The sequence below is a fragment of the Chroicocephalus ridibundus genome, chromosome Z (genome assembly GCF_963924245.1).
Source record: "Chroicocephalus ridibundus chromosome Z, bChrRid1.1, whole genome shotgun sequence".
Lineage (NCBI taxonomy): Eukaryota > Metazoa > Chordata > Aves > Charadriiformes > Laridae > Chroicocephalus > Chroicocephalus ridibundus.
This window is the reverse complement of record NC_086316.1, coordinates 85813693-85837929: the sequence shown is the minus strand read 5'-3', so window position 1 is coordinate 85837929 and position 24237 is coordinate 85813693. Positions and strand designations below refer to the sequence as shown.

Below are 24237 nucleotides of genomic sequence, written 5' to 3'. Positions count from 1 at the left end.
CCACTTTACTAATAAAAGCCTAAACTGCAAAGATCCAGAGGCCCAGGGTAGTTCTCATGAGCATCAGGTGTTTTAAATGCTTACCTGAATATAATTGAGATTTCTTAAACCTTGAGACGTTCCAGCTAGAGCGTTAGGCTTCTCCTCCCACGCAGCACCCACTAACGCCTTGGAGAAGGCCTCTTGGCTTCCCGTCCCCTCTTTGAGCCGAGGTCTAAATCGCAAGTAACCAAACACCTCGGTCTCCTCTCCTTTGGGCATGAGTCCTGGATCCCGTTAACCTCCCCGGGCATCCTAAAAGGCAGCCAAGGAGTTTCCGTAGGGCAGTGCTGGCGAGGTGGGATCCATCCCTGGTTCTCCACGAGTTGCACGACGGAGATGGAGGGAGCTCCTGGGCTTCTGGTGGCCCAGCCCCAGAGACGTAGACCCAGTGGCAGCTCTAGGGTGCTGAGACCCTTTTGGAAGGAGGGCTGGGGAGAAGCTGGTGGTAGCTGGCAGCAGGACAAGGTCCAGGAGGTCACCACATCCACCTCCATCACGCTCACCTGCTGTGATGGAACATGTAACATTGGGGTGACATCCAGTCAACAAATGTCCCCACAAAGCCACCCCCAGCAGGGGATGGGGCACAGAGAGACCAGCTGGCCTGTCACAGCTTGGGTGGGGGGGGTGTTTATCTCGGAAAAGGCCTTTCTGCCCTTATTTTGCCTGGACTTACCCCAAGATGTAGCACCCAGTGGCACTGGGGCTGCCCTTCTCCCAGCGAGGGGAAAATCCCGTGCTAATCCGGGCTGCGTTGCTTTCCGCAGGCTCTACTGGGTAAACAGGGAGAACCCAGTCTCCAAATAAATAAAAATAAGGAATATTAGTGCACTTAAATAAGAGCTGAGGGTCTTTAGCATGCAAAACGCTTTCCCTCAAGGATATCGAGGGCTGGTTAAAAATGATATCGAAAGTAAAAGATCGCTGCTCATTGCTGCAGTCAGTGCCGTAGCAAAACCTCAACCAAAAGCTCCACGGGGACCAGAAAAGGGAAGATGTAAGTTTTAATTAGAACTGACATAATTTTTGACTTTTATGAGGAAAAAAACATCTTAACTGCGAGAGCCCAAAAAAAAATTGCCATGAGTTCCACCCTGGCCTGTCTCAGCCCAAGCGAATGCCAGTGTAGACAGTGAGATTAAAATCCTAATATTTCCATCTCAAATTCTTAACCCTGTTTTATGAGATCATGGAGCAGATCATTCATTCAAAAGAACATTATAAATTGTCTAAGCCTTGTGCTATATATATATATATATAAAAAAAAGCTGTTGGGAAAATACTTGGAAAAAAACCCTTCTTTTCCCCATGTTTGCCTCTTTCACAGGGGCAATTTTTTCCTTAGAAAATGCTGCTGGAGACCGGCGTCTTTTTTCCCCCAGCAGCAGGAACAGATTTAGAGCAGTGGATACAAAGCAGAAGGTTTTTGGTCGGACCTTTGGCGGTTTTACCAGGCCAAACCAAATAATCCACCCAAAGAGAGCGCAAACCTTATCAGCGTATACGTGAAATGTCGTGTGCAGTGCTTTTACTGACCTTTTTTTTTTTTTTTTTTTTTTTTTTTTTTTTGTTAAAGATTTTGTCAAATTGCTGGTGGGCTGACGTAACCGGTGGCACTGAGTGTGTCTGGAAGGAAGGCTGGGAGAAATGGGCTGCTCTGTGCCGGGCTCCGGCCGCCCCGCAGCGCTGCTGCTCCTTCCACCGCCGAGACGTCCCCATCTCCCGGAGCCTCTCGCAGCTCCAGCTGCCGAGGGAATGAATGCAGCCCTCTATGCCGAGGAGCAGCCTGGGGGAACTTTGTGGCCTGCATCTACGTGCTTTGCTACAAAATACCTTTTTTTTTTCTTTTTTTCCCCCCCCGCCCCCCCTACCCCTGTGTATTTTGGAAGTTCTCCATATGTCTGCTCTATAGTCTATCTGGAATACGGCATTTACATGTCTACAAAACTGTCCAAAAAGTTTGAAAGACATTTTTGTTTGCATAGTTCTAATGGTAATTCCAATTTTACTATTAGCAGGCACAGCTGTTTGGTCTAGAAATGGAGGTCAAGCGTCATCATCTCCCAATTATGAAGGTCCCTTACACTCTTTGGTATGTTTTGATTAGTGACCTCCTCTGCCTCAGTATTTTACTTGCTGTTCTTTCCATTTCTCATCCATTCTTCTCACACAGGTTTTCATTTCGTTAGTGACCGCTATGCCCTCGGACTTGAGTTTGCCACCTCTAAATTCGTCTCCTGGGGGGCCCCGCGCTGTAGATACGTGATGCGGTTGGAGATGCTGCTGGCCAGGGTCTCCTGTTTGACAGGGGATGCGGTGCTGGAATCTACTGGAAAGGGGAGCCAGGACCACGAAAGGAGGGGAGGATGAGCAGGCAGATGGAATAGATTGAGGAGGAAACGGGAGTAGGAAGGTGCGGTGGCCGTCACGCCGGACGACGCGTCCATCAGTCCCACGGAGCGAGGGAGGGAGGAGTGCGGCCCGTGCGGCAGCGATGGTCAGGAGTCCTCCCTCCGGGACAAGCCGGTGGGATGAGCTCGCCAGGCCGAGCTGGTCCTAAACGCTTGTGTTAAAGGGATGTCAGTAAGATTTGTTATCTTGCCCAATGGAAAGAGGAAGAGATGGAGCTGGCCAAGAGCACGACAGGACAGGGAAGGACTGTAGAGAGTCCAATGTCCTCTGTCTCCCTCTTCCCGGTGGGTTGTTGCTCTCAGTTGGAAGTCGAGGGGGTTTCACTGATTGGTGTGAAACACCCGATGTGTTGTTGGGTGTAAAATAAATAGGGCTAGAACTTAAAAGTTTCCTTAAAAAAGAAGCAATCGGGTAATTCCCGAGGACACAGCGTTCGGCCCCCCTAGTACGGGGCGACGCAGCAGTCCCCTTGGCTTCGTTAGGTGTTTGCCAGAGCCAGGAATTAGCACGGACCGTTTCATCCGCCCCGATACAGCAATCCCTCTCATGATTGCGATATTTTCTAGGCTGTCTGTCTTCCGGAGGCTTTTTAGTGAGCTTGGTTTGTGGAGAGCATTGGCTTGGTGAAGAGAATTGCTGGAGAGATCCATAAGCTCTGCCTAATTATTTTTGCAGCCGAGGTTCCCCGTGCTTGGGGGCTGCCCTGTGAGCTTCCCCCTTTCGTGTTTTATTCACGAGCAAAGGCTTCAGCTTCGCTGGGGATGGCCGAGGCCAGTGGTGGGGCCTGGGGGAGGCAGAGCAGGGCCTGCGGGGGGGTTTGGTGAGCAGCGGCTCCCGCCGTGGGTTGTCCCCGGAGCATGGCACGCAGACACGGGTCCCTCCTTTCGTGGAGCAGCCCGTGGTGCAGGCAGGCTGAAGCCTCGAGGTTGTTATTCCCTTCAGCCCGTGGCTTCTCCTCCTTCCTCCTCCTCGCCTGCCAGCGGCACCCCTCGGGGGGGGTTGGTTTTTGGCTCAGCAGGAGCACGGTGTTGGGGGGCAGTAGCTTCGGGGTCCCCGAAGGCTCTCCCCAGGGTCGTGGGTGGGTGGGCTGGTGTTTAGGATGATGGAAGAAGTGGGAGGCAAGGGCCCATCCTTTCCGGGCACGTGGCCATCAGGACCCCCATGGCATTGCAAGCGGGGGGGTCGGAGTGGCCCTGCACCCCTCGGTCCCCGGCTGCTCATCGCTGCCACGTTGCTCACCAGCCGTAAGCTAGGGAAGAGCCTTCCAGCTAGGGAAGAGGATTTATGGCTGGTTTTGCCAGTGACAAAAAGCAATTCCAGGATGCATATCCGTAGGGAAAAAAATCCCCCCCAGCAGCGAGGGACCTCAGGAGCTGGTAGTTTCTCTTTCTCTCTTTGTGTGTGATCCTGGGATTAGATGGGGGGAGGAAAATCCCGGTCAGAGATTGATTACTATTAGAGGTGTATTTGTTTCTTTACTTTTACTTCTTTTTTTTTTATTATTTTTTTATTATTATTATTTTTTTTTTAAGTAATCACTAAAACTTTTCAAAGACATAGAGGGCAACATATGTACTGTAATGATTATGTTCATGAGGAATCATTGAACCTGTTTTGCCCATGAAAATCAAAGCTGTACTCGTGTTAACCATGCTCTCTCCTTCCCCGCAACGCTACTCTAAACATTGCCCTAGGGAAACAAAACCGCTCCTTTCCAAAAAAAAAAAAAAATTAAAAAAAAAAAAAAAACAACCAAAAAAAAAGCACCAAAACCAACAAAAAATACACCAAGGGGTTGAGAAGGAAGGACTGGCTGTCAGTGACCGTGCCCCCGCGCGCCCCATGCCCACCGGCGGCAGCGCCCCGTGCCCGGCGCTGGGCATCCCTGCGCGCCTGCTGATGCTCTTCCCGCTTTGTTTCTCGCACGCCAACAGCAAAGCCGGATCGAGGACCGCCTGGAGAGACTGGACGACGCCATCCACGTCCTGCGCAACCACGCGGTGGGGCCCGCCACCGCCATGCCGGGGGGCCACGCCGACATGCACGGCTTGATAGGGCCGTCGCACAACGGAGCCATGGCTGGGCTGGGCTCCGGCTACGGCACCGGCCTGCTCTCTGCCAACCGGCACTCGCTCATGGTAAGCCACGGGACTCGCCGGGGTGAAAAAACAACCCAATCCATGGGGGCGGGGAGGGGGATGGATGGGTGCGAGGGTCGGCAGGGGTTTGCAGCTGCTCAGAGATGGGATGCACGTGTGCGTTTCCATGGAGGGAGCGACGCTGCCGTGCCTTGGCGCAGGGTGGAGGTGTCAGCCGTTGTACTGCAGGTGTGTGTACGTGCGTTTCGCTCCGATGGCGGTACGTGCGCCCGTCTCTGCTTGTTCCCTCCTGTCCCCTCAGCTCAGCTGGCACCACGCCTGTCACCGGTACCAAGCCCTCGGCTCTGCGTCCGCCCTGGTTAACCATCCTGGCTGACGTAGCTTGGCTTGGCTGGGGGCACGGGGACACCAAGAAGTCACTGGCAGGCACCGCCGGGGGGTGGGGAGCAGCAGCCCCACGGCAGCGGGGCAGGCACACACCGTGGGGTCGGGCTCTCCTGCGCCTTTCCAGGGGCCGTTCGCGTGGCTGCACGTTGGGGACCAGCGGCACAGCCCCATTTTACCCTTCTCACACCATGTGCACAGAAGCTGCCTTCCAGTCCCTCAAGGGGCTCCAGGAGAGCTGGGGAGGGACTCTGGAGCAGGGAGGGGAGCCATAGGACGAGGGGGAACGGTTTTAAACTGGAAGAGGGGAGATTGAGATGAGATATTGTGAAGGAATTGTTTGCTGTGAGGGTGGTGAGCCCCTGGGCCAGGTTGCCCAGAGAAGCTGTGGCTGCCCCATCCCTGGAGGGGTTCAAGGCCAGGTTGGCCGGGGCTTGGAGCAACCTGGGCTGGTGGGAGGTGTCCCTGCCCAGGGCAGGGGGTGGCACTGGGTGGGCTTTGAGGTCCCTTCCCACCCAAACCATTCTATGACTCTGTGTGCGTGTACGTGTATGGCACAGGGCACGAGGGGGTGTGAAATCTTCGGGGGTTCATTTATTCTTTGATTTCCAGGCCAGGTGAACATGAAATCACTGCCCTTACCCAGGTCTTGAAATGCTTTTACTTTTTTTATTTGCTTTCAAAAAGATTTCGGTAGCGTCGCGTGTCATCAGGACCTACCGCTCGCTTTTTAGTGTAAGGCGCGGTTTTGGCGTGCAGGGCTGGAGAAGGGTGACGGAACGGGAGGTGGTAATCCCCTCCTTTTAAACACATCCTTAATTTTGAGGGGAGGCAGTGGTTCGGAGTTAGAGCTGCGTGCGCTCACCGTGGCCTGTGTTTCCCTCCGGATTACGTGACCCTTCTCCAATGGGAAGTAGGTGGCACACAGAAGCCTGGCCCCGTGGACCCTCCTCGGGCTCCTGACCTCCTCGGGAGTTTGTCACTGTAAGCGGGGTGTCGCAAACACCCGTGGGGTCAGGTCTGTCATCACACGCACCGCTCAGGTCTGCAGGACAGGCATCTTGTGCTTCGCAAAGGCAATATTTTGCAGTCGCTTTCTCCCTTGCAAAGGAAAAGCACGTCTCTTCCATCCTTTTTTAATACGTCAGAAAAATAATAAGGAAAACCCTCTACAGCCTACAGAAATCTTGAAGTCGCTCGGCAGAAGTTAGTGAAAAAATAGAGGACCTGAGAAACAGCAATTCTCAGTTAGGAAGCGGCGAAGTTGCTGAACTAAACCAGCGCGATTTTCAACAGGATTAAAAGGCATTCGGCTTTATACTTCCAAATTTCATGCCCGAAATAGAGTTGCGTACTCACACGTGGAATGGAGGGAGGGAACAAGGAGTTATGGGGCAGTATTTTCGCATGGTTGGAGCTATTTAGGTTAATTAAGACGAGGGGAAAATATGTGGAAAGAGCAAGGGACCCGACAGATCGGTGGCCAGTGCGCTGCTGCGCGGCGCTGGGGGGGACTAGGCTTGATCCCCGGCTCAGCCCACAGGCTAAGGGCGAGGCAGGGCAGATTAGGAGAAAGAATTTCAATTAACCATATACATATAGGGAGGAGAGCGTATGCCTCCGCTAGAGTCGCGTGGAAATTTCTCCTCAGTGTGCAAGAATCCCCCCCCCCCCCCCAAAAAAAAAAGACTCAAAGCCCGTTGAGTTGAAAAGGGACATGCGAAAGGACACCAGAACCAGTGGAGTGGCCGTATGCGCCCTGGGTTTGTATTTAAATATCCATACGTGTGTGTACGCCTTCCCTGGAGCTGTGTTCTGTTTTGGTTTGCCGAGCTCAAAAACGTGTAGTGGAATTAGGAGGAGTTCGGGGACAAACAGCGGGAATGATTGCAAGCACGGAAGGATTTTCGTGTGAAGGGAGGTTGAACAGATTGCGGTGATTTTGTTTAGAAAGGGGATGAATAAGTGGAGCCATAATAGAGGTACGTGGAATAATGGACAGCATAGAGAAGGTAAATCTCGCGCTCCTATTCATCCTGCCTTATAATTAAAGAACAAGGGGACATTCAGTGAACCTGACAAAAAGAAATACTTTTTATTCAACGCACAATGACCTGTGAAATTCATTGCTCCAAGATGTAATCAAGGCCAAATGTTCAGAAGCATTCCAAATAGGATTAGACATCATATGGAAAATGCAAACATTTAGAGTTTTATTTGACGGGATTCAGACAGGATTCCTCCTTTTTTTTTTTTTTTTTTTTCCCGCAAGGGAAGAAAAAAAGAAAGAAAGAAAAACTTTGATGCCCGAGTGTGAGGCAACTGCATGGGGAAGGAAGGAGCTTCTTCTGGTGGCCAATTATTTGATAATTACCGCGTTCCCTGCCTGAGCGCCGGGGATGCTCGGCGCTGTCGGGATAGCGGGATAGGTGATTATAAACTAATGAGGCTGGGGCGGTGCTGAGAGCGGGGCTTTATCCGGCAGGGCCGTTCCCCAGGCTGGGGCGATGCTGGGGTGATGCTCAGGCGGCTGGTCCAGCCTGGGGGGGGTCGAGCCAAGCCGGGGGCTGGTGGCCACTCTCCATCCCACCTCGGGAAGGGCTCCGCAGCCCTCGGCACGCTCCAGCTCCGGCCAAGGGCAGGGGTTTGTGTCTCAGCTTGAGTGCTGAGCACCATCCAGAGCCTTCAGAGCTGAGCTCTGCCATCTCCTACGGAAATTAGAATATCCCAGATATTTTAAAATATCTCCCGCTTGCCCCCTGCAAGAAAAAGCTGGTTTTTCCAGGTATCCTGCCCCAGCTGTCCTTGACCAAACAGTCTTCCCCTTTAAACTTGCCTGCGTATGGTGCCCTAAACTATTTCCCCATGGTTTCTCTTGCTTCGGGTTAGTAAAATGTAACATCAACTGCTGAAATGAAGCACCTGAGAAAGGAAAATAAGGGGGAGGGTTCTTTATTAGGGCAGCTTTGTGACAGGCGCTGCTCCTCGTTAAACGAAACGTGGCTAAAAGCGACTCTGTCGCGGGGAAAATATCATTAAAAGCCACAACCGAGCCTGCGCCGTTCGCAGCTTCGAGAAAAGAAAAGCGAAGCGTTAACTGCAAATGGTCTGGCGAAAGGCTCCGAGAGGTAAAAAGATGCTTTTTCAGCAGCTCGGTGAAATCCATCTCCTCTCCCCTTCCCCAATAAAATTAGCATGAACCAGACATTGTTTTGCTCTCTGTGGCAGTTGCTGAGAATTCACAAAAGGAAATTCTAGATTGTAATTTAGCTTGGCCTCAGGTAATATGTTAAATACACTTGGGATACATATAATCTAAGATTTGAGTTTGTACAAAGCTATTTTTTCCTCCAGTGTTTAAACAATACTGCTTTTAATGAAGAAATCTGGCTTTATTAAAAGCCAGATCTGTGACTTACAACTGTTTCTGCATATCTGCTCTCAATCAAGAGAAAAGAGTTTAATTTTTGTAGCTTTGTTCGCTTTGCATATGTGAAACTGATGCAACATGCACCCAGGGCATCACTTCAGAGACGGTTTGTTCCAGAAATATGCGCTCCTCGCTTAAATACCAGATGTAGGTGAAGTTAGCTTGAAACAGAAAAAAAAAAGAAAAAAAAAAAAAGCAGCAACAATGAGAAATGGAAGCGCTGGTGTCGCGCGTCTTAAAAAAACGCCTTTGTATTTTTAGGAATATGGAGGCACTTGTTTTTTTCAGGAGAAGCGCCGAGCGATGGGGTCGGAGGGGTTTTGTTGGGACCTGGGCTAAATTAAATGTCCGGTGAGAACAAGGTGAGGGAGCCGGAGAGTTGGGATGCTTTGGGAGACGGGGACGTTCCTCTGCAAAGCCAGCGCCTGCCGCCTTCCCCGGCAGCATTACTCACTGTCTGAAACCGTAACTGGGGTGAAAGAGCCGGGCCCGATAATTTCTTTTTGGAAAACTGGTATGAATTTTGAAGGAAAAACATAAGAACAAAGGAAATAGCTTTTGAGTGGAGTCAGTCTGAAGTTAGCCTTTGACCATTTGATACATTCCACGCTGAAAAGGAAGTTGAAGGGGGAAAAAATTTAAAAAAAAAAAAAAACTAGAAAAAAAAAAAAACTCAAGGAGGATACTGGTAATGTTTTCCACATTTGAATTTTAATACATGAAACAGGCTATAAAAGGCTGGCCAGCTGCAGTAAATAAAGTAGCAGTGGGAGGTATGGACCGGAAGCTTGTAGGGAGCGCTGGTGGAAGCGGCTGTGCCCACCGCGCACCTCCGCGCGCTGCCCGTGATCCCTGCCTGCTCTCCCTGCCCGCTCCCTGCCCGCACTCCCTGCCTGCTCTCCCTGCCTGCGACCCCTGCCTGCACTCCCTGCCTGCTCTCCCTGCCTGCGACCCCTGCCTGCACTCCTTGCCTGCTGTCCTGCCTGCTCTCCCTGCCCGCAACCCCTGCCTGCGATCCCTGCCTGCTCTCCCTGCCTGCTCCCTGCCCATTGCCTGCTCTCTCTGCCTGCTCCCTCCTGCTCGTTGCTTGCTGCCCATGCTTCCTGCCTGCTCTCCCTGCCCTCTCTCCCTGCCTGCTGCCTGCACTCCTTGCCTGCTCCCTGCCCACCTCCTGCCTGCTGCCTGCACTCCCTGCCTGCTCCTTGCCTGCTCTCCTTGCCTGTGCTCCCTCCCTGCTGCCCGCCCCCTGCCCGCTCCCTGCCCACTCCCTGCCTGCTCTCCCTCCCTGCTCATTCTCCCTGCCCACTCCTTGCCAGCTCCCTGCCCTCTCCCTGCCCGCTGCCCACAATCCTTGCCTGCACTCCCTGCCTGCTCTCTGGCCATTGCCTGCTCTCCCTGCCCGCTCTCTGCCTGCTCTCCCTGCCCGCTCTTCCTGCCTGCTCTCCCTGCCTTCTCCCTGCGTGCTCTCCCTGCCTGCTCTCTGACCATTGCCTGCTCTCCCTGCCTGCTCCCTGCCTGCTCCCTGCCTGCTCTCCCTCGCAGCAGCTGTGCGCCTCTTCTCCCCAGACAGATACGGCGGAGATGGGTCGGCTGCTGCTGGGCTGGGAAGGGAGCGCTGGGGTTGCGTGGAACCAGGCCAGCTTTACAGCTGGGCTCTGCTCCCTGCGCGAACGCTCTGCTGGAGCAGGCTGTCTTAAAAGGGATTTCTTATTTTTACTTTCCCTCGCTTTTTGCTTTTTTTTTTTTTTTTTTTATTAGTGGCCCAGTAAGGAAAGCGTTTAAGCATTTACTGATTTTCAGCAGCCCCCTGGAATTCGCTGATGGCCCTGTTTTTCATTTCCCCCGCGCGTGAGCAAACCGGCCCGCGTTAATTCACGCCGTTTCCCAGCGCAGCGCGTTTGATACCAGTTTAGCAGCGAACTGGGTTAGCGGGGAAAGGCCGGGGGAGGCGCCCGTCCCCCTGTGCCCGCGATGTTGCGGCTCCTGCAGCTGGGAGAAGGGCAGGAGGGAAGTCTCGAAGTCGGGATATTTCTTAAATCGTGGGCTGCTAGTAACGTTTCTATCTCTGTAAGGGTCTTCAAGGCCGAAGTTTTAGAAGTTGCATGGCAGGGTCAAAACTGGGAGTTTGAGTTGATTTAATCTGCCCGTCTCCGTCTCTCAAGGGCATGAGCTAAGTGTATATTTTCAGCTCGAGCTGTGAATTTCCTGGCTTTCCGCAGTTCCTGTTATTTCAGAGGTTACGCGGATCGCGGGGCTTTTCTCCTAACGTTTCAAACGGAAGGGCAGAAAACAGCAAAATGCTAACTTTTGCACCATAATCTCGGAAGACGCACGTTCCTTCTGTAGCGTTGCGCCAAGGTATGGCTGAAAATCATTATAAACCAGAAACATTATACGTTATTTTGAAGGTTGTGCTTCGAAGCCCAGCAGCCAGCCTGCATGCTTCGCACCAGGGCCCACAGGAAGAGAGCGTGTTCGCGTGTATTTTTTTTTCACATCCACATTAAATTAACTTATGGAATTTTCCACCCCTAGGAATTAAAAGTAGCAGCTCATGAAGTAATTCAGTTATGTCATTCGAACATAAACAAAAGGAGTCGAGCGACTTGGCGTTGTTTAAAAGGCAAAACTTGGCTTTTGCCGTTTTGTCGTACCGTCTTTTTTCTCTTCTTCATTTTTAGCGCAGTTGTAGCCGCTGGGTCTGTGGTTTGTTTTGCCTGACTGTGTTTTTGAGTTAGCAGGTATAATATAAATTTAAAAAAACTGGACAGAATGACCTTACCGGAATGAAATCTGACATAACGGGCACCAGCGTCGGGTTTTTCTATAGCACCATTTTCTGCCTAATTGGTTGACATTCCTAATGCCGCGCAATTACAGCCTTTATCATATTTTTAAATTATTTTGGAGCTATAAACTTCATTTTGACCGGGAGAGAAACCGCTGACCGATCTTTAAACGACACCTTTTTCTGGAAAGCGTTGTCCTCGCACAATGGCTCCATTCATTTCTAACCGGCTAATTAGGCGCGTGGTTAAAACCCCCGGCGCATTTGGGTTCCCGGCTTTGATTGCGGCGCGGCTGCGCTCCCGGGCGGCGATGGATCATGTCCCAGGAGCCACTTGGTGCAGGGTGGGAGCTTCGGAGGCGAGGGCGGTGCGGGGAGGAAGGCGGCGGCGAGGATGCTCAGCCTCCCGATGCTCAGGACGGGACCCCCGTCACCCAGTTTGGGGACCAAAATAAAGCACCCCGGCGTGCTTGCAGCGTGGTTCCCCCCCTCCCCAGCCTTTCGGTGAAGAAGAGTTAATATTCTTAATCCTGTACTTTAGGAGCCTTTATATCTCCAGATTTAGCCAATGCTTAAATGAATAATCATCTCTGTTGGAAGGAAAACGCGGGGATTATTTCGGTGACTTCCCTCCGACGGCCGTGGCAACCCACTTCTCTCCAGAATAGGCGGCAACCGCTTGGTTTCCCTTAAAGTCCTTGGGAAAGCAAAGTAGGGAGAGCTCGGGCGGAATTATGGCCGGCGGGGGGCCATGGTGGTCCCTGCTCCCTGGGGGAGGGTGGGATGCTGAAGGAGGGCGGCGGGGAGCGGAGCGGGAGGGACGGGGCCGGCACCGGGCTCTTCCCACCCGGCGGGCACTGGGGATGCCGCGCGGAGCCGCTCGCCCGGCCTCGCAGGGAGACGTGGCACTGCCGCTTGTTTTCCTCTTTCCCCTTCCTTCGAACGGCAAAGTCCGGCTTTGCCACTTCCAGCTCCGTTCAAATGGCTTTTGCATACAACTGGCTTGCAAACGGCCCTTTCATAAGATATTTGGCGAGCTGCTTAGTACTCAGCACTACTTCTTTTCTGCAGAAAAAATATGTGAACTTTGCTTTTTTTCCTGATTTAATGCCACTCTTAATGTCTTCTTTTTTTTCTTTTTTTTTTTCTTTTTTTTTTTCTTTTTTTTTTTTTATTAAATCCTTTCTTTTGCTTTTGATCTTATTTATAGCTGAGCCACCGGTCATATGGAAACTATTATTGTATAGCATGGAGATGAAAGGCTTCGGTGCAGTTAAATAAGAGTGAATAATTTGGACCAATAATACACACATACAGTGAGAGACCATTTGTGCCGGAGTGCCCTGCGCTGTTCCCTTTTTAATATAGCGCTGGAGGTTTATAAGGGCTTTGCACAAATCTGCTTTCTGTCAGACTTATAAATTCTGACAATATTGAACACATGTTAACATGCATCACCTTACAACTTCCCTGCCGCGTGTTTTTATTTATCTAATTGGATAACACAAGGTCATCATTTTTAAAAGGACAAAGCATGTTGCTTGTTGCGTTTGTTCGTGATATTGGCAAGTCGGGAATAATCTCCTCCCAACCGTGACCCAGGCTCTAGGTGATAGTTTTGCCTTTGTATTTAGAAAATTAACCGTGCGTGCGAAGGTCGCTTCTTGGCACGGGAGGGGTTAACCATAAGGAAAGGGGTGCAACGCTCAGAACTTCATGGGAAACCTTATTCCCCGTGTTTTACAGCTTATGTCTGCTCCGTACCTTGCCCCGGCTTCAAATGCCCAGCTGTGAGCAATCAAAGGAATGTTGGTAGGAGCGTTTCTTACCCCGGCTCAGGATTCACTCCTGAGCTTTCCGTCCTCATACACGTGCCATGGAGAGAGAGGGAGAATCCCAGGTCATTCCAAACAAAACGCGGTGCTTCGGGGCTGCCGGGTGCCGTTGGGATTTCACGGGGAGGGGACAGGTCAGAGGCAGCAGAAGAGGTTTCCGCGTCAGCGGGGGGCTGATCACGGCGCAGACACGTTTTCTCTTTGTGTTTGCTGAGAACTGAGCATCTTCCTGCTCTCTCCATAGTGGCAGGTGGCCCCACGTGTGCTGGGGCACACACAGCTGGGGGATGCGGGGGGCGTAGCTGGGGCCCTGGCCCCCGTTCCTCCTGGCCCCTCGTTCCTCCTGGACCCCCATTTCTCCTGGACTCCCTTCCTCCTGGACCCCCATTCCTCCTGGATCCCATTTCTCTTGGACCTCTGTTCTTCCTGGACCCCCATTCCTCCTGCCCCCCTGTTCTTCCTGGAGTTCCGTTCCTCCCGGAACCCCATTCCTCCTGGCTGCCCATTCTTCCTGTCCCCCTCTTCCTCCTGGACCCCATTCCTCCTGGACCCGGCTCCTCCTGACCTCCCCATTCCTCCTGGACCTCTGTTTCTCCTGGACCCTGTTCCTCCTGCTCCCAGCTCCTCCTGGACTCCTGGACCTCTGTTCCTCCTGCTGCCCTGTTCCTCCTGGACCCTGTTCCTCCTGCCCCCCCAGTTCCTCCTGGACCCCCATTCCTCCTGGACCCTCATTCCTCCTGGCCCCCATTCCTCGTGGCCCCGTGGCAGTGGCTGGGAAGGCACATTTGGAGATCAGGGTTTCATTTCTGGGGGGGTGATTTACATGTCTTCAAGAGGGAGCTGGGGAACCTCTCCTCCCAGAGGAACATCCTAGATTGCTCTGTGTGAAGGGCAGGCGCGAGCCTGTCCCCAGCCTCCCGCTGCCCCATGTCCCAGCTGCACTGTGCCCCCGGCCTGGAGCAGCAAGGGATGGCTGGGGCCACCAGCCCGCTCTGGGGACACCCCTTCGGGGGGGCTAATCTTCATAAGGATTGAAAAACTGCCAAATTCAGTGCAGTGCATCTTGACGGCGATGAAACAAGCATCTTAGCAGAGTAGTTACTTTTTAAAAAAGGAAGAAAAACTCACTTTGTGGGACAAAGGTGAAACTGGGAGTTCTTTTCCAGCATCCCAGCATCGCCTTCTTTATCTGGGTTAACTACAGGTTTACATCTCCGTCGTGAAATGCTGAGTATTCAAGAATTAATTTCCACGTATTTGTTTTTAAGCACCTTCCTCTTCATGATGGATGTATAGATAGTGCAGAGAACCTGGGACAGATAGACGAGCGTAACCAGAAAAACCTGACGTTTGTGCTGAGTACCTGTTATCGGATATAAAAATGAAAACGCAAAGGTAGGAGGAGATGAGGTCTAGCCTTCTTCCAGCTGTTGAAGTTTTCAAAATGCTACAAAAGGCTAATGCAAGTGTGAATTCAGGCATCGTCTGTCCAGGTTTTTGTGCTGCGTCCCTCAGGGAGGTGCGTGCCTCCAAAGAGACCTGCACAGAACGGTCTTGATCAGCCTTTTCTGCTCCGGTATTTATTTCTCTTTCAAAAACCTTTTTAACCTTAATAGCAAAAAAAAAAAAAAAAAGCCCGGAGGCCTGGGGCTTCTCGTGGTTTTTCCCTGTGCTGCACTGTCTCAAGCGGAGTGGAGTTCCCACGTGAGGGTGCCCAGGTCTGCCTGGGTGCCCGCCTGTGCCCGCCGTGGCGGTTGCGAAGGGGCAGTGAAGGCAGAGGTTTGCACATCAGCAGCAGAACCTGCCTGTACCTCCCATCCACATTTTAGGATTGGTTCTTTGTTGGTTTTTTGGTTGGGTTTTTTTTTCCCCGCTCCAGTCTGCCGAGCGCTGCGGTAGGGGGCTGTTTAAAGAGATGGAAATAAATAAAATATTAATAGAACTTCAAAGCGAGTTTGATTCTCTAAAGATAAGTATTATTTATAATCTACGCTCCCGGGCTGGGGGCAATGATTCCTATCTGCGCTCCACCTCGGGGCAGAGCTGTTGTTTGTATAACAGACAAACCGGTGGCACTGCTGGCTGCGGAGGGGAAGGGGCGGGGGGACAGAAAACGCAGCGTCCCCCGTGTCCCTGGTCCCCGAGCTCGCCGGCGTGGCTGCTTTCGGTCCCTCCCGCCTTGTACGCGTGGGCTTTATTCCAGAGTGTCGCATCCCTGCATCCCCTGGCAGACGGCGGGTGTCAGCCGCGTTTGGTGCTCTTGAAGGTCCGGGGTTCCTGCTGAAAGCAGCTGATGGTGGTTAAAGGAGAAAAGTAAATGGTCGGTGTAATTTAGAAGTCTTGAGGCCTGGGGTTTGCTGTAAAAGCGGGCGTTTGGGTGCCCAGGTGGGACAGGGCATCCCACAGTGGGGGAGACGCGGTGGCGTGGTGACAGCCAGCCCCTGGAGTCCTCTACTTGTGGGACCGCTTGGTGTGGGCTGGTGTTGATCTTTCACTATAGATACACGTGTGCGCACCTACACGCACACACACAAAGGTGTGTGTTTGTGGCCTGGTAGGGTTGGAGTCTTCCTGTGTCTCAGAAAACACACTCTGTGTGGGTAACGAAGCGATGGGGCCGCCCGAATCTTCTTGCAGGCGATTGAAACTGGAGAAATAAATTATCCAGGAAAACACGCTCTGGCAAGGCCGTTGCAAGGTGCTGGTTTGTGTGGCCGTAGAGGTGGAAAGCGTCGGTGTTTCGGAGCAGCCCCCTCGCTGTGGCCCGGGGAGGATCGGGGCTGGGAGCCTGAGCTCCATCCCATCTCAGGATGCCGGCCTCCCCCTGGAGAGAGGGGAAAATGGGCCTGGAGTCAAGCAGAGTGGATAAGAAATGGGGGTTGTTTCGTGTAGGGGTGGCCATAGGTTGGAATTTGCCAGTTGGCAGGAGAAGATGCTGCAAATCTCAACAAGTGAGATTGATCACCCAGTGGGTTGTAAAAGAGAAGAGAGAGTTTTTATAGAATCACAGAATGATTTGGGTTGGGAGGGACCTTAAAGATCATCCGGTCCCAACACTCTTCCATGGGCAGGGACACCTCCCACCAGCCCAGGTTGCTCCAAGCCCCATCCAACCTGGCCTTGAACCCCTCCAGGGATGGGGCATTGAATTGATTGTTCAGTTGTGAGACATAACATAAGTGGTGACTCTCCAGATCTCTTGAGAACCTAAAGGAGAGGAAATGTGAGGGAATCTTTTTTTTCATTGGAACCAATTTTTAAAATGTATATAAAACTTTACATCAGTATGTCAGCAGTGAAGTGGTGGTGTCTTTGTGGCATCTTTTTTTTTTTTTTGCATCTGAATTCAACACTTCAGTTTCAAAACCCTCCAAATCGTGAGCTTTCAATTATTAGCAGGTCTGCTTCTTGACACGATAAAACAAGAGGTATCGTCAAGAATTTAGGCCAAATAATCAAGATAGCCGGGTTGTCCCTCTTCAAGGTGGACCACCCAACTGGAGGCACCTCCCGTAGCCCCATTACAGAGGTGGTCCGGGGGAGGAGGTGGCTGCTCCGGGGCAGGAGCGGGACGAGGTGCGTGCTGTCTCGGGGTCTGTCTGTCTGCACAGGTCGGGGATGGAGCCCAGGGAAGCTGGCAGGAAAGGGAAGGGACGCAGAGCGAGCCGTGGCCTCTGTCACAGCCCCTTTATGGCTTCCAGCCGCTCTCCGGAGCTCTGCTCCAAGGGTGGTGGTGACTCACCCACCAGAAGTGGTGTCACATGTTTCTTTGTCTTTATCGACCTCGAAACGAAATGGTTTTTGTCTTTCGTAGAAAAATGTATGTTGGAGGGGATTTGTGGAAGTGGATAAAGGAGGAAGGGATGAAAGCCCTGCTCACGATGGGGCCAGCGTTGGCGTCAGGTCCAGCGCCCAAGCTAGGCTGGGTTGCCCAAGGTCGTGTCCAGCTGAGCCAGGGTGTCTCTGGGGATGGAGAAGGACAGCCTGCTTCACTTGGTGTTTTCTTTCATAGGTGTGGGGAAAAAACACTTTTTCCCCTCAGAAGGATGTCATAGGGATTTTACTGCTTTTTCTCCGTTGAGGTTTCAGGAAGGACTGCGAGCTCCAGGCGCGCTGTAACAACTCAGTCTCCCTTAAAGCCAAATAACGCCCGTTTCGGTCTTTTCTTAGTACCTCGTGTTTTAAAAATTAGAATGTCTCAACAAGGAGAGAGTTTTTGTCTCTGCTATTTTACACTAGCTTTCGGTTATTTGCATTTCGTCTAGTAGTGAAAGATTTTCTCAAGTTCCCCTTGGCAGGATTCCCTTTTATCTTTCTCACTGCGGTCTCGACTTGCTGGTAACAATTATCCTATATTATCTTGTAAGTCTGATTAGAAACATCCCTCCATCTTTTTTTATCCAAGTACTTACTTTTTTGAGAATAAAGAGCGATTTACAGTTCTCCGCCGGGCTTATCACCCCTTTGCGCCGGAGCGGGAGGGGATGCAGGCACCTGAGGAGGTGGAGCGGTGGCTTTTCCATCCCTGTAGTTGTCCGTCCATCCATCCCTCTCCGGCTTGGAGCTGCCGTGAAGGAGCAGCGCCGGTGTTACCGCTCCGGGGGCTTTTATATCAAAATCTCCTGCAGCTCCTGACAGTTTTGCTCTTCAGACGCTTAACTCTTCTTGGCGGTCTTCTTAATTTAACGAAGGAGCAGCCCTGCTCCGCGGTGGCGGTGAGCCGCGCAGAAGGGATGGCTGCCTTTCCATCGCGCCCGCGCTGTCAGCTCCGATGATGGCATTGCTGGAGTGTTTAATAAAACCTTCATTGGTGTATTACCCGGAGTCACGGCGCTGGCAGGGATGGTGCCCCTTCGGGTTTGGGACTCGGTAGTTAATGAAATACAGCGAGCGCTAATTTGGAGGGGGCTTCTCGTTTTGGAAAGGCAGGTGACACGTTATTATGTTTGGGGGTGGGGTGGGGGGGTGGCGGGGGCCGCGCCGCTCGCTGCCGCAGCTCCCGCTGTCAGAGGCTTAGCTGGCATTACGGGGGGAAAAAATGGCAGGCCTGCGAATCTGATCCCCCGCGATGGAAGTCGAATGCCAAATTGAAATTCCTGCAGGATTTCCGATAGCAATGGGGGAATTGCGAAGCCCACAATTAAGCATATGGGCATTAAGATAATTGTCAGATCTGTTGGCGGACATGATAGAAGACAGATGGGGAGGAATCGGCGCGCTCGGCTGCGGCACCCTGGGAGACAATTTGACGTTTTACCTGCCTGAGCTGCTCTGCCGTGTTTGTCACGGGGCGCGCGGCGCGGCGTCCTCCCGGGCGGCGTGTGCGGTGTGCGTGGTGTGTACGGCGCGTGCAACGTGTACGGTGTGTGCGGTGCGTGCGGTGCGGCTGGACGGGCTGTCTGCGCCCTCTAGTGAAACGCAGCCCAGTGCCATATCTCCCCGTCCCTCTCCCGGGGTCCCCGGGACACGGGGCTCAGCTGTCTGTCCGGCACCCCGTCTGTCCGGCACCCCGTCTGTCCGGCACCCCGTGGTCTCACCGCTGCCTCTCTCCTCTCCCCGGCAGGTGGGAGCACATCGCGAGGACGGGGTCAGCCTCCGCGGCAGCCACTCGCTCGTGCCAAACCAGGTCCCGGTCCCCCAGCTGCCCGTCCAGTCCGCCACCTCCCCGGATTTGAACCCGCCCCAGGACCCGTACAGGGGTGAGTACCATCCCAGGACGGAGCATCCCCGGACACGCAGCTGGGATGAGGGAGGAGGTGTCCGCGCTTCTGGTCCCAGGGATGCTGGGGACTGTGACGCAGCGCAGGGCATGGCGGGGACAGCAGGGCAGAGCCCGTTTGCTAATTCAGCTCTGCTCCCCGAAACACTCCCTTTTTTTTTTTTAATTTTTGCTTTAAGCAGCAAAATTAAAGAGTGTAGAAAACACTGCAGGACACACGTCAAAAAGCTGTTTAAGCGTTTAAGGAAAAGAAGTTTAAGAAGTTTAAAGGAGGCTGAGGGGAGATCTCCTCGCTCCCGACGACTGCCTGAAAGGAGGGTGTAGCAAGGGGGGGTCGGTCTCTCTCCTAGGAAGCAGCCTCGAGTTGCACCGGGGGAGGTTTAGGGTGGATATTAGGAAAAAATTTCACACCAACAGGGTTATCAAGCATTGGAAGAGGCTGCCCGGGGCAGTGGTGGAGTCGCCATCCCTGGAGGGATTTAAAAGCTGGGCAGACGTGGTGCTGAGGGACACGGGGTAGTGGTGGCCTTGGCAGGGTTAGGTTGATGGTTGGACTCGATGACGTGAAAGGTCCCTCCCAACCTGGGCAATTCTATGATTCTATAAGAAGTTTAAGAAGAGAAGTTGAAGGAAACACTGCAGGACACAGATGAAAAAGCAGTGAGCTTAAGGCGAGACTCAGACCGGTGGATTTTCCACCACCTTTCCAGTTCCGGCTGCGGGCAGAGCATGCCCCTCCTTGGCTCGTGGGACGTGCTGCACTGGCCAAAGCCTGGCAGATGCCTCTGCAGGGTCGTTGCAAAGCGGGGCTGGAGGTAGCCAAACCCAGAGGACCCCAAGGGTTGTCGTTATTCCTAGAGGCAGCGGATCTTCCCGTTAAAGCGTGGAAGAAAGAGCCTAAACTCTAAACTATCAGGGTGCCTTACGAGGTCCTGCTCGTTCATCGCAGCCGAGGTATTTTGATTATTTTGAGAATGGCATATTAAAGATGATATTTTTTTCAAGGTGAAGGAAAAGTTATGTTGTGATTGAAGAACAGGAGTAGCAGCCAGGTGTCCTGTGTCCCCTCCCACGGCTACCTAGCAGTTGGAAATGCCGGTCTGGGCAAGGTCACAAGCTCCCTGGCCGCTTTGTAAAATGCGGATCATGTCGTCTACGAATAGGTAGTGAGCGCGCAGAACTCCTTCAGACGTAGCTGATGTTTTGCAGACACCGACCCCCATCTGTTCCTGAAGGCAGAGGAGCAGAGCTGGACCTCAAAGTCCCAGCTGAAACCCCCTTTTCCGGAGGTGCCACCCCCAGGCCTGGCTCCGCAGCAGCCAGCTGGGGCTGTCCCCTTCGTCGGGGACAGAGGGGACAGACCCGCACCATTGAGGCGTTGGTTTTAGCGCTGCTTTGACGGCTCGTCCCTGTGTTCTCTCGCAGGCATGCCAACCGGACTGCAAGGGCAGAGCGTCTCTTCGGGTAGCTCCGAAATCAAATCTGACGACGAGGGAGACGAAAACCTCCAGGACACCAAGTCTTCTGAGGACAAGAAACTAGAGGATGACAAGAAGGATATCAAATCAATTACTAGGTCAAGATCTAGGTAACAGTATATAATAGTGTCGCTTCATTTAATTCCTTTACTGGATTTCGATGAAGTGAACAGAACAGGAGGAAACTATGAGGTTTCTTCCTGGCAGGTAAAACCACAGCCTAAGAGTTACGGCATGGCTGTTCTGGCAGTACCGAGCGCCTTTCTGGTACCTGTACTCCAGGACATCCTCAAATTCGAACAATTCCCAAATTTGGACACTGAGCAAGTTCTCCGCAAGCTGCAAAGAGATTGCGTTACGCTCAAAATCTATGAATTGGGCTGTTATTCCTCTCTGCCGGCGCTTGCAAATTGGAATACAGTGTGGATTTCCATCTCTTTAAAAACGTGCCGAAGAGCTGATCGCGCCTGCGTCTGAGCTAACAAACCGCGTGCTTTGCTTTTATCTCTGAAATAAATTTATCATTCCCAGTCCTCCATTTCTGTAAATCTCTAGGGCTCCTTAGGTTTAGAGGTCTTTACTTGTTTGGCGTATTCTTTGTAAATTTTCAGAAGGTATTAGTGAAGCCGTGGCTGGATTTTATCATTTGGGAACGCCTGCCCGTGGTGAACGGGAATCTATGGGCGCTGCAAAGGTGAACCTGGGCGAGGGACAGCCTTTCCTTCTGTCCCTTGGTTTTCCCCTGCCGCGCCAGGACAGATACTCGTCAGCGTAGCAAAAAATCCCAATCAGGCTGAAATCCGGGCACGAGCCTGCTTTGTGCGGGGGATTTTCTTTTTTTAGAGATGAATGGCAGTGTCCTTCTGCCTTTTCTCCTTCCACCGCTCCGGCCGGCGCCCGCCCGTGTTTAAAACGTTAATTGCATTCACGTCTCTTACGACTGGAGAAAATACGTGACACTCGAGATTTTCTCTGAATAAATGTGTTGAAGTCACCATATGTAGAAGTGAGGCTTTCATGCGCGTTTATGATATGGTAAGAAGAAAGCACCTTTATGCTGATGTGAGGTGATCGGAGTTCTTGTTAATTCAACAAATATGCTGTCGCTTATGCATATTTATATGTGCTTTGAAGCTTTTGTAGGCTAACATTTTTGCTTTTAACATGCTTGCAGCTTTAAAAGGTTACTCCTGGTATTTAGTTATGTGTCTAAATCCATGTTGTTAGGGCTGCTGAAAATTTATTACTCCATTTGCATAACCAATTCAAATTATATAGTGCCAGTGACTCACCAGTGGATGTGTTTTCGATTTAAAATCATCATTTTATCCAGATAGAAAGCAGTTTTGTTGCAGAAAGCATGCAGAAGTTGACCGTAGGGCCCTTCGTGGCCATCCATTACTTGGGTGGCTCTTTGCCCAGGGGCGTTCCGGTGCCCCGTGCGGGGGCTGGGGTGCTGCCCACTCCCGTGGCCCCCCGCTGCCACCAAAGGACAGGACGATTATTCCCCACCTTCGGTAGCAGGGAAAGGTCCTTCCCAAACCGGAATAACGGTCTGCTGAAAGGGAAATGTGTAAATGCAGGGTCATCTTTCTGGCTTGGAAGCTACTGCTGAGTGGGGGTGCGCCACCGCTTAAAAGCGTTGCAGTATTGCCTGCGATAAAATATGTTACTGAAAAAAAAAAAGCTTTATATTTGTGTCTTTTAAATATCAGAAGTCCTGCCTTGCAGATTGTAAAGCTTCGTTACAAACCAAGGCTTTGCCCAGTGTAAAATGTTAGGAGGCCGGATTTTGCGTAGGTTTGGTGGAAGAGGAGCGGCAAATCAGAGTGGCTCAGAAGGTGTCTGGGCGTGACTTGCTCGTGACTTTGGACAAAGTCTGTTGAAAATCTTTGCGCTGTTTATTCTCTGCACCATTAGAAAATGATGTATTCCTTTTGTCTCCCAGCAATAACGATGACGAAGACCTGACACCGGAGCAGAAGGCCGAGAGGGAAAAGGAAAGGAGAATGGCCAACAACGCTCGGGAGCGCCTGCGCGTCCGCGACATCAATGAGGCTTTCAAGGAGTTGGGCCGGATGGTGCAGCTCCATCTGAAGAGCGACAAGCCCCAGACCAAGCTCCTGATCTTACACCAGGCCGTGGCTGTCATCCTCAGCTTAGAGCAGCAAGTCAGAGGTCAGTGTGCCACCTCTTGTGTCTCCTGACGGCCCTCCTGGGCTTCAGCCATGCCAAACACACCTTCCTGGCTTGGGGAAATCCTGGAAAGGGCACCAGGAACCAAGAAGAGGGGCAAGACCTTGGCACCCAGAGGCAGACAAGCATCTCCGAGCACCCGGGGTGCCTGTGTTCCCCTCCAGCTCTAGCACTGGGGATGCTGGTGTAGCTCCTGGCAGCCTCGGCACATTTTACCTTCTTTAGCAAGATCCAAGTGCAATATTAAGCTTGGCTGCTCCGTCGCAACGCTCAAACGCGGAGGTGTTTGCAGGGCTTGTGTATGGAGTCACGCTGCATTTCAGCGCTTGGCCTGACCAAGCTGCATCCTCCTCTTCAGCCCGTTAAATTCCCTGGAGCCAATAACTGTCAATTCGTTATTTGAATTGTCGGTCTCTTCTCCCAAGGAACAGGCGATAGGACAAGAGGAAATGGCCTCAAGTTGCGCCAGGGGAGGTTTAGGATGGATATTAGGAAAAATTTCTTCACCGAAAGGGTTGTCAAGCCTTGGCCCAGGCTGCCCAGGGCAGTGGTGGAGTCTCCACTCCTGGAGGGATTTAAAAGCCGGGCAGACGTGGTGCTGAGGGACATGGGTTAGGGGTGGGTTTTGTCAGGGTTGGGTTGATGGTTGGACTCAATGATTGGAAAGGTCCCTTCCAACCTAAATAGTTCTATGATTCTATGATTTAGCGATGGTTTTTGTCAGTGTTGGGTTGATGGTTGGATTCACTGATCTGAAAGGTCCCTTCCCACCCAGGCAATTCTGTGATTCTATGACCAATCTGGTATTAAAATGGGAATGTTTGACGTGGCCTTTTTGCTTCAATTCAACAGAAAGAAACCTGAACCCGAAAGCAGCGTGTCTGAAAAGAAGGGAAGAAGAGAAAGTATCTTCAGATCCTCCTCCGCTTTCCCTGGCAGGACCCCACCCTGGGATGGGAGACGCCTCCAATCACATGGGACAGATGTAAAAAAAAATTAAAGGCAAGTTCATTCGCAGCCGTGCCTCGGGACCCCCTGCCCCACACCGGGGGGCCGCAAACAGGGGGGGGACGTGCCAGCCCATCCCTTGGAAAGTGATTTTTGGGTGGCCCGGCCAGCGCGGGTGGTTTGGGAGGCGGCGGGGTGCTGGAGGAGGGTGTGGGGACCCCCGCTCGCCTCCCCGGGACTGATGAGATTTTTTACTTCTTCCGCAGGTCCAAGTTGCCACATTTCTTCATTTAAGCAAGAGACCACTTCCTTAACAGCTGTATTATCTTAAACCCACATAAACACTTCTCCTTAACCCCTTTTTTTGTAATATAAGACAAGTCTGAGTAGTTAAGAATCACAGACGCAAGAGATTTCAGCATTCCCGATTATTAAAACTGAGAAAAGGAAAAAAAAAAAAACAAAAAAACAAACCACCACAACAACAACAACAAAAAAAAACACGAAAAAAAAACCACAAACGAAAAAAAGTGCAACTTGAGGGACGACTCTCTTTAACATATCATGCAGAATGTCTAACGCAGTATGTTACGAGCTGTAAGTGCACAGCCCAGAGACTGAATGGCAATCTTCTCCACACTGTGGGACAATGCATTTGTGCCTAAACTTTCTTTTGGAAAAAAAAAAACAAAACAAAAAAAAAAAAAAAAAAAAAGGAAAAAAGAAAAAATATAATTAATTTGTAAGTCTGAGAGTTAAAAAAAAAAAATATTTAATTTAAAATTGTAAACTTGCAATAATGAAAAAGTGTACTTCTGAAGAAAAAAAAAAGGAAAAAAAAAAAACCCGAGCGTTTTTGTTGGTGTGCTAGACAGCTAGTGTTTATACTTACTGGATATTAAAAGG

General features: G+C 51.7%; 1 protein-coding gene across 31 annotated transcripts in view; it reads left to right on the top strand.

The window, feature by feature from the left end:
* Positions 1 to 23891, top strand: part of TCF4 (transcription factor 4) — a 237371-nt gene extending 213480 nt beyond the window's left edge. For 20 of the 31 annotated variants that reach the window (XM_063320772.1, XM_063320769.1, XM_063320771.1 and 17 more), the window contains 7 exons: positions 2058 to 2134; positions 4389 to 4592; positions 18554 to 18689; positions 20135 to 20297; positions 22136 to 22365; positions 23236 to 23385; positions 23598 to 23891. In XM_063320772.1, coding sequence (XP_063176842.1) covers positions 2058 to 2134; positions 4389 to 4592; positions 18554 to 18689; positions 20135 to 20297; positions 22136 to 22365; positions 23236 to 23372 — 947 coding nt within the window. In that variant the 3' untranslated portion in view covers positions 23373 to 23385; positions 23598 to 23891. The remainder of the gene's footprint in view (positions 1 to 2057; positions 2135 to 4388; positions 4593 to 18553; positions 18690 to 20134; positions 20298 to 22135; positions 22366 to 23235; positions 23386 to 23597) is intronic. The other 11 variants (XM_063320760.1, XM_063320774.1, XM_063320764.1 and 8 more) reach the window with 4 other exon arrangements.
* The last annotated feature ends 346 nt before the right edge of the window (positions 23892 to 24237 follow it).